This window comes from Mustela lutreola, chromosome 7, assembly GCF_030435805.1.
Source record: "Mustela lutreola isolate mMusLut2 chromosome 7, mMusLut2.pri, whole genome shotgun sequence".
Lineage (NCBI taxonomy): Eukaryota > Metazoa > Chordata > Mammalia > Carnivora > Mustelidae > Mustela > Mustela lutreola.
In genome coordinates this window covers 33419705-33431931 of record NC_081296.1, presented here as the reverse complement: position 1 = coordinate 33431931, position 12227 = coordinate 33419705, and the positions used below count along the sequence as shown (strand labels likewise).

The following is a 12227-nucleotide window of genomic DNA, read 5'->3' as shown; positions in this document are numbered from 1 at the left end:
CCTAGCAATAGCAATCAGACAACAAAGAGAAATAAAAGGTATCCAAATTGGCAATGAAGAAGTCAAACTCTCTCTCTTCACAGATGACATGATACTTTATATGGAAAAACAAAATGACTCCACCCCCAAACTACTAGAACTCATGCAACAATTCAGTAAAGTGGCAGGATACAAAGTCAATGTACAAAAATCAGTTGCTTTCTTATACACTAACAATGAAAACACATAAAGGGAAATTAGAGAATCGATTCCATTTACTATAGCACCAAGAACCACAAGATACCTGGGAATAAACCTAACCAAAGAGGTAAAGGATCTGTACTCGAGGAACTACAGAACACTCTTGAAAGAAATTGAAGAAGACACAAAAAGATGGAAGACCATTCCATGCTCTTGGATCGGAAGAATAAACATTGTTAAAATATCTATACTGCCTAGAGCAATCTATACTTTTTTTTCTTTTGAGATAAAGATTGAGGTTTTTTTTTTTTTTTTAATTTCTTTTCAGCGTAACAGTATTCATTGTTTTTGCACCACACACAGTGCTCCATGCAATATGTGCCCTCCCCAATACCCACCACCTGGTTCCCCCAACCCACCACACCCCGCCTCTTCAAAACCCTCAGACTGTTTTTCAGAGGCCATAGTCTCTCATGGTTCACCTCCCCTCCCAATTTCCCTCAGCTCCCTTCTCCTCTCATTCTCCCCATGTCCTCCATGTTATTTGTTATGCTCCACAAATAAGTGAAACCATATGATAATTGACTCTCTCTGCTTGACTTATTTCACTCAGCATAATCTCTTCCAGTCCTGTCCATGTTACTACAAAAGTTGAGTATTCATCCTTTCTGATGGAGACATAATACTCCATAGTGTATATGGACCCCATCTTCCTTATCCATTCATCCCTTGAAGGGCACCTTGGTTCTTTCCACAATTTGGCAACCATGGCCATTGCTGCTATAAACATTGGGGTACAGATGGTCCTTCTTTTCACTACATCTGCATTGGGCTAAATACCCAGGAGTGCAATTGCAGGGTCATAGGGAAGCTCTGTTTTTAATTTCTTGAGAGAATTCCACACTGTTCTCCAAAGTGGCTGCACCAACCTTCCCACCACCAGTGTAAGAGGGTTCTCCTTTCTCCACATCCTCTCTAACACATGTTGTTTCTTGTCTTGCTAATTTTGGCCATTCTAACTGGTGTAAGGTGGTATCTCAATGTGGTTTTCATTTGAATCTCCCTGATGGCTAGCGATGATGAACATTTTTTCATGTGTCTGATAGCCATTTGTATATCTTCTTTGGAGATGTGTCTGTTCATGTATTTTGGCCATTTTTTGATAGGATTATCTGTTTTGTGTGTGTTGAGTTTGAGAAGTTCTTTATAGATCCTGGATGTCAGCCTTTTGTCTGTACTGTCATTTGCAAATATCTTCTCCCATTCCGTGGGTTGCCCCTTTGTTTTGTTGACTATTTCCTTTGCTGTACAGAAGCTTTTGATCTTGATGAAGTCCCAAAAGTTCATTTTTGCTTTTGTTTCCTTTGCCTTTGGAGACATATCTTGAAAGAAGTTGCTGTGGCTGTTATCGAAGAGGTTACTACCTATGTTCTCCTCTAGGATTCTGAGGGATTCCTGTCTCACGTTGAGGTTTTTGAGTTTATCTTTGTTTACGGTGTAAGAGAATGGTTGAGTTTCATTCTTCTACATATAGCTGTCCAATTTTCCCAGCACCATTTATTGAAATAGACTTTTTTCCACTGTATATTTTTTTCCTGCTTTGTCGAAGATTATTTGACCATAGAGTTGAGAGTCCCTATCCTGTCTCTCTGTTCCACTGGTCTATGTGCCTGTTTTTATGAATACCATGCTGTCTTGGTGATCACAGCTTTGTAGTAAAGCTACATGGTGGCATGGTGGCATGCCACCAAGGTGGCATCAGCAACGTGATGCCACCAGTTTTGTTTTCCTCTTTCAACATTTCCTTAACAATTCGGAGTCTCTTCTGATTCCATACAAATTTTAGGATTATTTGCTCCAGCTCTTTGAAAAATACCAGTGGAATTTTGATCAGCCTGGCATTAAAAGTATAGATTGCTCAAGAACTCCCCAAACTCAACACACACAAAACAGATAATCATATCAAAAAATGGGCAGAAGATATGAACAGAAAGTTTTCCAATGAAGACATACAAATGGCTATCAGATACATGAAAAAATGTTCATCATCACTAGCCATCAGGGAGATTCAAATGAAAACCACATTGAGATACCACCTTACACCAGTTAGAATGGCCAAAATTAGCAAGACAGGAAACAACGTGTGTTAGAGAGGATGTGGAGAAAGGAGAACCCTCTTACACTGGTGGTGGGAAGGTTGGTGCAGCCACTTTGGAGAACAGTGTGGAATTCTCTCAAGAAATTAAAAACAGAGCTTCCCTATGACCCTGCAATTGCACTCCTGGGTATTTAGCCCAATGCAGATGTAGTGAAAAGAAGGACCATCTGTACCCCAATGTTTATAGCAGCAATGGCCACGGTTGCCAAATTGTGGAAAGAACCAAGGTGCCCTTCAAGGGATGAATGGATAAGGAAGATGGGGTCCATATACACTATGGAGTATTATGTCTCCATCAGAAAGGATGAATACTCAACTTTTGTAGTAACATGGACAGGACTGGAAGAGATTATGCTGAGTGAAATAAGTCAAGCAGAGAGAGTCAATTATCATATGGTTTCACTTATTTGTGGAGCATAACAAATAACATGGAGGACATGGGGAGAATGAGAGGAGAAGGGAGTTGGGGGAAATTGGAAGGGGAGATGAGAGACTATGGCCTCTGAAAAACAGTCTGAGGGTTTTGAAGGGACGGGGTGTGGGAGTTTGGGGGAGCCAGGTGGTGGGTACTGTGGAGGGCACATATTGTATGGAGCATTGCATGTGGTGCATAAACAATGAATTCTGTTACACTGAAAAATTAAAAACTAAAAGAACTCATGTTTCATTGGAAAAGCATAATGTGTAAGCATTTGTCCTGGGCACTGGAGCACAGAAACATGACCTGGGATGCCAAGCTGTTCCTTGTCGTTGCACACTGAAATAAAGTTCTCGGACACCAATCTGAGCGGTTGTGCAGGGCTGCCTCTGCAATGGAGAGCAGCAGCAGCTGAGTCCTGCACATACCATTTATTTATTTATTTGCTCATTTATTTATTTATGTCAGAAATGCAAGGACAGATGCCTCCAAGTGTGGGAAAGAAGTACAAAGGGCAAAAATAATGAATGCTGTTATGCTGAAAATAGATAAATAAAAAGAAACTGTAAGAAGTACAAAGGGATGGCAAATATCTTGAAGCAAATTTGCATTTTCCCATGTGCAAAGGCATGCAGGGAGTCAGTCATGGGATAAGGGAGGAGTGGGTTGTATGGGCTGACAATTGCCAGGTGCAGAAAGAGGAGACTGGGGGTTACATTCTTTCCTAGCTCCTAACTTATGCTCTACCCCCAGGGATTATGGGGTCCCGCTCTTATCCCACCATTGCGTTCAATAGCTCGAGAACAAGAACTCTGCTGCTGTTCCATCTGCTTCCACAGTCACTCGTTAGGGCTTACAACATATTTTCTAAGAGTAACTCCAAGTGCCTCATACCAAAAACCACTACAGAGGAACAGAACATGGGTCAGGTTTTCTTCCTTTCAAGGTTTTGAGGGCAGGAATGTGCAGCTGATGGTATAAAGGTCGGTGCAGGCTGTGTACCTGCACTGACCAGCCTAGTAGCTACTTGTCACAGGCATTATTCAAAGTTAAATTAATTAAAATTAAGTAAGGTTAAAAATTCAGTTCTTCAGTTACACACTTCAAGTGGCCAATGAGCATGTGTGACTACCGTGCTGGAGAGGACAGAGAAGATGCCCATTGCCACAGAAAGTTCTATTGCACAGCATTGTTCTAGTTACACTGGCGTTAGCTTTCTTCTGGACACTTCTAAAAGAAGTTTCCTTGGTTTCAGTTTTTGTTACAGTTGTATTTGTTCACCAGTTGAGGGAGTCCTGATAATCATTCCTTACATGTAAGTATTTCCCAGTCACAAAACTCTTTATTTTCAATATTGATTAGTTTGCAGCACGGTCAGCATTCATTTGTTATTGCTACACATTAGTTTCACATAGCCTAATTTCCATCTTTGGGCTTCTCTTTATGAATAAGACTATTTTTTTTTCTTATTGTAAACCAGTTTGAAAGCAGTTACACCTGTTGAGCTAGTTGGGCTTGAGAGGCATCATTGGTTTCTAAGATCACAGCCCATTATGTCAGTGTGGTTATCCCATGAATATTCCTGGCAATACATGAAAATACTAGGCTTTAGTGCAACTTCACTAGAGTCAAGTGTATCTGAACTGAAGGTTTGTTCAGAAGCCCAGAGATTCAACTAAAAGTAAATGGATGTGTCCACATGTCATTTTGAGAAGTTTGTGATGCCTTTTGAATCATCCTTCTAGAGAGAGATTCCGTTCTTGGGCCCATCGAGTCCAGCACTGATGTTCTCCACTCTTGCTCATGCTCATGTATAGGTTGAATGGAAAAGCCAGGTAGACCATCTTCCCTATAGCTCTATTATGGAAAGACAACTGTAGGCATATACCACTCATTCTCCTTCAAGAAAAGTGTGACAACTAGGTATTGAGAACTCCAGCACAATCAAAGAGAAAGCAAATACTGAAATGAACTGGAGTTGGTCTGAGCCAGAAACAGCTTTATTGGAAAGTTCCGAACTCAGAACAAACTAATGTTTTTATTTGAGGTCATATGCATGACCTCAAATGATTTTCCTTAAGCTAAATGCTCTGTGATGTCAAGAAAGACCAAGTCCCACCAGTATGACAGCACTAAAATGTCTGTGGTCCTTTTAAAAACCAGAATTGGTTTCACATTTCAGACTTACCACTGAAATGAAATCTTATTTTAGAGATGCTACTATTTCTGTGAAAATAACCACAAAGACTTGCTTTCCAGGTCATGGCGCATGCCTATTTGCCACCCAGATTTCATCACTGCTGAAGAATCTTGGAGAAACAGCTCAGCTGAGGGGGAGGGAGGATCCCTGCTGATCAAAGACTTGGCTGGTTCCTCTGGATCCCAAGAGAAGGGGAAACCTCTGGACAGTGCTCATATCAGGTTCCGTCTTTTGAAGCTGAGGTAGGAAGACTTCGAGTGCTGGCACTGGCACAGGGTGATGGTTGCACAGAGCATCCCTGGGATGGGCTGGGGGCGGTTCTCAGCCTCACTGCATCCTTCCCAACCAGCAGAATGAAGTTGAGGAAGAAGGGTTTTCACATTTGGCCAGGCTGTTCTTTTCCTGAAAGGTTATCTACATCTTCTCCAGGCCCTAGAAGATACGTAAGGAAGCACTGCTAATCAGCATGGGACCTGTAGGGCTACAGGACAGCCCGATTACAGACATAAATGACTAACATTTATCTATCTACACTCCTTCTAGTTTGTGTTGCGGGGGTTCTTCATGGCATGACCTCGTTTGTAGATGGAATCAGTTCACTTTAGCAGTTCCTGTGGGGTTTGTTCATTCTATCTATCTATCTATCTATCTATCTAAGCTTATCATTTATCTATACCCATCATCTATCTATCTCTATCTTTATATGTATCTATTCATTTATTAAAATAATTAATTAATTAATTAATTAATTTGACAGAGAGAGAGAGAGAGAGAGAGAGAGTACAGGGAGGGGGAGCAGCAAGTAGAGGGAGAAGCAGAGTCCCTGCTGAACAGAGATCCTGATGCAGGACTCGATCCCAGGACCCCAGGATCATGGCCTGATCTAAAGGCAGACACTTGACTGACTGAGCTACCCAGGTGTCCCCCCACCATGGTGTTTTAAAAACTGATATTATCCCTGGTAGTTGGTGATGAAACATGTTATTAGAAGGGTTGGCTCTAGTGCCAGGGCTCATCCTTCAGGAAACTGCTGTCCAGCCTGGTGTGAGTTGGGACCCTGAGGCTGTGAGAAAGGGGGTTTCTGGTAGTGGTGGTAGAAAGGCTATGCTTGCACACACAGAGGAGGGCTTAGGCATGCATGTATGTGGGAACACTGAGGGCATTATGTCGGACCATGAGAATGGTCTAGCCAGAACTGGAGCACTTTTGCTCTCTCCCTGCTTTGTCTACTGGGCTTTATAGGTACATTTACTTAAAGAAAGGTTTTGTTGAGAGACACATATTTGAAAGTGGCATCTCTAAGAACAGAATAAGGCTTGGGGACCAGGACTATCAGATCCCCATTCCAGATATGCTCTGAGGTAGCTGAGGCACCAGCAGAGGCAGACACATCCATTCAACTATCTCCTTGTCTCTTTCTGTTTCCCTCACTACACAGCCTTGCATGGGCTTCTACTAAGATGGTCTGTGGGAAAGCTCATGCATAGGTGAGAAGACAATTTGTAGCTATCAAATAATAGTATTATTATTTGTCTACATTAGGGTACCTGTCTTTTCTGAAACTGTTTGTAGACCTGATTAGAAATGTAGCTATCTGCATGCCCAAATTGCACCTGTTTGTATGCTGAGAGGCCCACTCTCATTGTTCTATTGACCCTTCTATCAATCTTGAGAGGTAGATGAAGGAAGGGACTTCAGGGAGGATAAGGATTTTGCCTGGGGGCATGCAGCTTGTATCCTCCACCTGTTCTTGACTATGGAGATTGTGTTTCCCAACATGTTTCCCAGCCATGCATTGTTTTTTCATGATTGCTGATCTCAGCTGCCTGCATAAATGTGACAAATATTTGGCCACAGAGTCTGCTATGAAATTCAGTAAATTGTGTGAAAGTGTGTAAATAGGGATCTGGCCCTAAGGACCACCAGGATGGTGAGCTCTGACACTATTAACACCCTGCCGTAACTGATTGGTTCACAGCTTGAGAAGATGCCAGGTACTTCAACTGTCCCACACCATGGAGAAATTAAACCGAGTACATTTGGGACTTTACTTTCTGTAGTTGCTTTATCTTCTAGGATTCATGGAATAGTTGCATTGAGCTTGCCACTGAACTAAAAGACTTAATGTCATTCTTTTTTTTTTTTTTTTAAGATTTTTTATTTTATTAATTTGACAGAGAGAAATCACAAGTAGACGGAGAGGCAGCCAGAGAGAGAGAGAGAGAGATAGGGAAGCAGGCTCCCTGCCAAGCAGAGAGCCCAATGCGGGACCCGATCCCAGGACCCTGAGATCATGACCTGAGCCGAAGGCAGCGGCTTAACCCACTGAGCCACCCAGGCACCCCAATGTCATTCTTTTTAACAGTTTAAAACATACCATGTATGGTCATTGGGAAACTTGTAAAACATATTTTGGGTTGTCAGCTTTGCTGTATATGGCCATTATGTAGAAAACAATTTGTGTTTAGGATAGCTAAATCAATGTCTCATGCTTTAAAAAAGAAGTATCATTTTGATTCCCATTTATTTGTTACTCTTTTTGAGTATAATTGACATAGGATGGTACATTAATTTCAGATATACAACACAGTGTTTCAACAAATGTATATGTTATGCTGTCTTCAAGTGTATTACCATTTGTCACCATGGAACGCTCTTGAAATACCAGACTATATTCTCTATGCTGTACCTTTTATTCCCATGTTTTGTACATTCTGTAACTAGAAGACTGTATCTCCCACTCCTTCTCACCCATTTTGCCCATCCCTCTACCTCCCTCCCTCTGGCAACCATTAGTTATTCTCTGTATTTATAGGTTTCAGTCTGCTTTCTGTTTGTTTATTCATTTGTTTTGTTTTTTAGATTCCGTATATGAATGAAATCATTTGTTATTTGTCTTTCTCTGTTTGACTTATTTCACTTAGCATAATACCTTCTAAAACCATCCATGTTGTCACAGATGGCAAGATCTTGTCCTTTTTTATGGCTGAGTAATATTTCATTATATGTAAATGTAAACACCCCCCACACCCACATATTATTTTTTTTTAATTTATTTTTTATTTATTTTCAGCTTAACAGTATTCATTATTTTTTCACCACACCCAGTGCTCCATGCAATCCGTGCCCTCTATAATACCCACCACCTGGTACCCCAACCTCCCACCCCCCTGCCACTGCAAACCCCTCAGATTGTTTTTCAGAGTCCATAGTCTCTCATGGTTCACCTCCCCACATATTCCTTATCCATTTATCTGTCGGACACTTGGGCTTCATCCATATCTTGGTTATTGTAAATATTATTAAAATAAACAAAAGGGCGCATATATCATTTTGAATTAATGCTTTTTTTTTTGGTAGTAAAGCAAACTGAATTAATGTTTTTGCTTTCTTTTGGTAAATACCCAGTAGTGCAATTACTGGATCATATGGTATTTCTATTTTTAATTTTTTTGAGGATCTCCATACCATTTTCCACAATGGCTATACCTATTTACATTTCTACCATTAGTGCTTGAAGGTTCCTTTTTCTCCACATCCTTACCAACTCTTCTTACTTCTTCTCTTTTTTATTTTAGCCACTGGGTTAGGTGATATCTCATTGTGGTTTTAATTTGTGTTTCCTGATGATGAGTGATGTTGAACATCTTTTTTTTTTTTAAATTAAATTTATTTATTTTCAGCATAACAGTATTCATTAATTTTTTCACATCTTTTGATGTGTCTGTTGGCCAACTGTATGCCCTCTTTGGAGGACATCTATTCAAATCTTCTGCCCATTTTTTAAATTGGATGTGTGTGTATGTGTGTGTGTGTTGAGTTATGTAAGTTTTTCCTATATTTTGGATATTAAAACTTTATCAGTTGTATCATTTGCAAATGTCTTTTCCCTTTCAGTATGTTGCCTTTTGTTTTGTTGATTGTGTCTTTAGTTTGATGTAGTCCCAGTAGTTTATTTTGGCTCTGTTTCACTTTCCTTAGGAAACATATCTAGAAAAATGTTACGATGACCAATGTCAAAGAAATTATTGCCTAGGAGTTTTAGGGTTTCACATCTCACATTTAGGTCTTTAATCCATTTTGAGCTTATTTTTATGTATTGTGTCAGAAGAGTAGTCCAGGTTTATTCTTCTACATGTAGCTGTCCAGTTTTTCCAGCACCATATATTGAAGAGACTGTTTTTTTTCCCCTATTGTATATTCTTGCATCTTTTGTTGTAGATTAATTGACCAGATAAGCATGGGTTTATTCTGTAGTCTCTCTTCTGTTTCATTAATCTATGTATCTGTTTTTGTGCTAGTACCATATTGTTTTGATCACTATAGTTTTATAGTATATCTTGAAATCTGGGATTCTGATACCTCCAGCTTTGATTCCCATTTAAATAGGGCTGTTGCATCAGAGAAATTAAAATAAAAACCACATTGAGATACTACGTTGCACCAGTTAGAATGGCCAAAATTAACACACAATAATCAACAAGTGTTGGAGAGGATATGGAGCAAGGGGGCCCCTCTTACACTGTTGGTGGGAAGACAAGTTGGTGCAGTCACTTTGGAAAACAGGTGGAGGTTCCTCAAAAAATTAAAAATAGAGCTACCCTATGACCCTGCAATTGCACTACTTGGTATTTACCCCAAAGATACAAATATAGTGAAAAGAAGGGCCATCTATATCCCAATGTTCATGGCAGCAATTGCCACAATTGCCAGACTGTGGAAAGAACCAAGATGCCCTTCAACAAATGAATGGATAAAGAAGATATGGTCCAAATCAACAATGGAATATTACACAGAAAGGATGAATACCCAACTTCTGTATCAACTTGGAGGGGACTGGAGGAAATTATGCTAAGTGAAGGAAAACAAGCAGAAAGAGTCAATTATCATATTGTTTCACTTACTTATGGAGCATAAGGACTAACATGGAGGACATTAGGAGAAGGAAAGGAAAAATGAATTGTGAATTGGGGTAAATAGGAGGGGGAGATGAAGTATGGGAGCCTGTGGATTCTGAAGATTTTGGAGGGGAGAAGGGTGGGGGGAACAGATGAGCCTGGTGATGGGTATTAAGGAGGGCATGTATTGTATGGAGCACTGGGTGTGGTGCATAAACAATGGATCTTGGAACACTGAAAAGATAAAATTAAATAAAGAAAATAGGGGCTGTTAAATTACAATTTGGAAATGTGAAATGCTTATTCATCAAATCATTAAATCTAAGAGAATGCAAAATAAGACTTTACCGTTTTGAAAAGATCAGAAAGATACTGAAAAAGATGTCCTAACATAGACCTTCTACATTCTACACAAGCACAGGCTGTGGGCCAGCACCTTTCCACATACAGGAACAGAGCACAGACACCAAATGCCCACTCTTGAGGGGCGGCCAGTGGTAGAGCACACCCTGGGGCTGGGCAATGATAGTGTCATTAGAAGGTGGGATCCGTGGATCTGAGGAGGTGATATGAGCAGAGTGGGACTGGAAAGACTGCAAAGGTTTGGCTAGACTCAGATTTACCTGGGCTCTGAGAGCTGCAGTTAAGAAAAGTGAGATGGTCAATGGGTCAGGACACCATCAGGAGACTGCAGAATGTGCCAAGAACACAGACTGCTTGTTAAATTATCTCTGAAGTAATTCTTAAAAAACTGCTAGTACAATCAGTGACAGCACCCCGATTTCTTTTTTGAATTGTTTGATTATATTTCCATCAGTGTTTTTATATATGTTATATTTATATATAATCATAATCTCTATCTATCTTCTATCTATCTATCTCTCACTCATCTGCCATCATCTATGATCAAATCTATTTTCTCACTTTCCAGAAAAGTTAGGGGGATACAACTGAAAATATGAATCTGAGAACCCATATAAGGCTTGTTTCCAGGAAATTCAGCTTTCAAAATGCCAGTGAAGAGCCACCAAGTTTGAATTTTAGCATCTACAGCAAGAAACATGTGCAAACACCCTAGGTTAACTTTGCTCTCCTCTGTAACCTGTACCAAGCTGCTTTTCATGAGACCATACATTTATAGGTCAGCAGTGTCTTCCTTTATGCCATGTTATGGAAAGAATTCCTAACATGTGCTTTGAGATTGATATTATCCAAAGCTTCAGAAAGGTGTCTATCAACTTGGCAGTCTGGGCACATACAAATAGGACTGCTTTGGTGTGACTTGGGTCCTTCCTTTTCTCTTGCAGGTGCTGTGTACGGTGGCTGAAAGTTGCGAGCCTGTTTGTCTTTGTGGTGGTGTGCTCTGTGAGTACTACAGAGCTCTGCTGTTGGGTCAGCAGAGCCCCTGGGTGCCTTGGGCTAGATAGCAAGGCACCTAAGGTATGGGGCTCACACCTTTCTTTGGAGGAGATGCTGAATGCATGTGGGATTGTGGGCTGGGGTTGCTGAGGGAGGCCTCCCCTTAGCAGTGCTCCTCTGCTGTGATACAATAGAAGCTTTGCTCTATAGAAGGCAGTTAGCTTCATCCTTGGGTCTAGCTTTCCACCTGAAAGCGTCTTACCAATTCTGTTTCAACCACATGCAATGGAAGTCTTTATTTGTCTTGGGCATGCCCTGCATCATGGGTGGCCCCAAGAATGTGTCTTACTGCCAGCATTTGTGTGGTGTGTATCCTGATGTAGCCTAGTGGGAATCACATTTCAGGTGCTCAATATTTTGCCAAATGAATGAGTGTGAGATTCTTTGTGCTCAAGTGTGCATATCTTTTGTGTACAAATGTGTGTGTACATGCTTGGCTGTGTGTGTCTGTCTGTGCATGCATGGATGTGAGGTTCTCTGTGCTTGCTGTGTGTTTGTGTGTCTTCATGCCTGTGTGGGACATGTGGGTCATTTGTGGTCTGTGATCATTTTGAGATTGTGTCTGTGATTGGGGCCTTATTGCTGAGTGTGTACAAATTTACAGCATTGGCATCAGATAGTTTTGTCTGCACCATTGTTGGGGGACTCCAGTGAGTGGCTGGTGCATGCTGCTCTGACAGCATGTGAGACTGTGAGCAAGGATGGGGTATGTGAGTGGTGTTTTCATGCCTGTGCCCTGTGGACTCTAAGACGTGTGGCTGTGCCGTTTCTGTGCAGGCAGCCTGAAGTTATGGCCATGCTGAACCCTGAATGACTGGAAACTGCACATGACTATATTTAGTTGTGAATACTTGGTTTTCATTATCTGCCTAGGTGGACATGAATATCAGAGCTCTGTGTGTGTGCATGCAGGATTATGCACGAGAAGAGGCTCCTCTTCTCAGTGTGAAATAT

General features: G+C 40.9%; 1 protein-coding gene across 4 annotated transcripts in view; it reads left to right on the top strand.

The window, feature by feature from the left end:
- Positions 1-12227, top strand: part of OCA2 (OCA2 melanosomal transmembrane protein) — a 455591-nt gene that overhangs the window by 71480 nt on the left and 371884 nt on the right. For all 4 annotated transcript variants that reach the window (XM_059180248.1, XM_059180246.1, XM_059180245.1 and 1 more), the window contains 2 exons: positions 5016-5198; positions 11162-11219. In XM_059180248.1, the coding sequence (XP_059036231.1) occupies positions 5016-5198; positions 11162-11219 (241 nt within the window). The remainder of the gene's footprint in view (positions 1-5015; positions 5199-11161; positions 11220-12227) is intronic.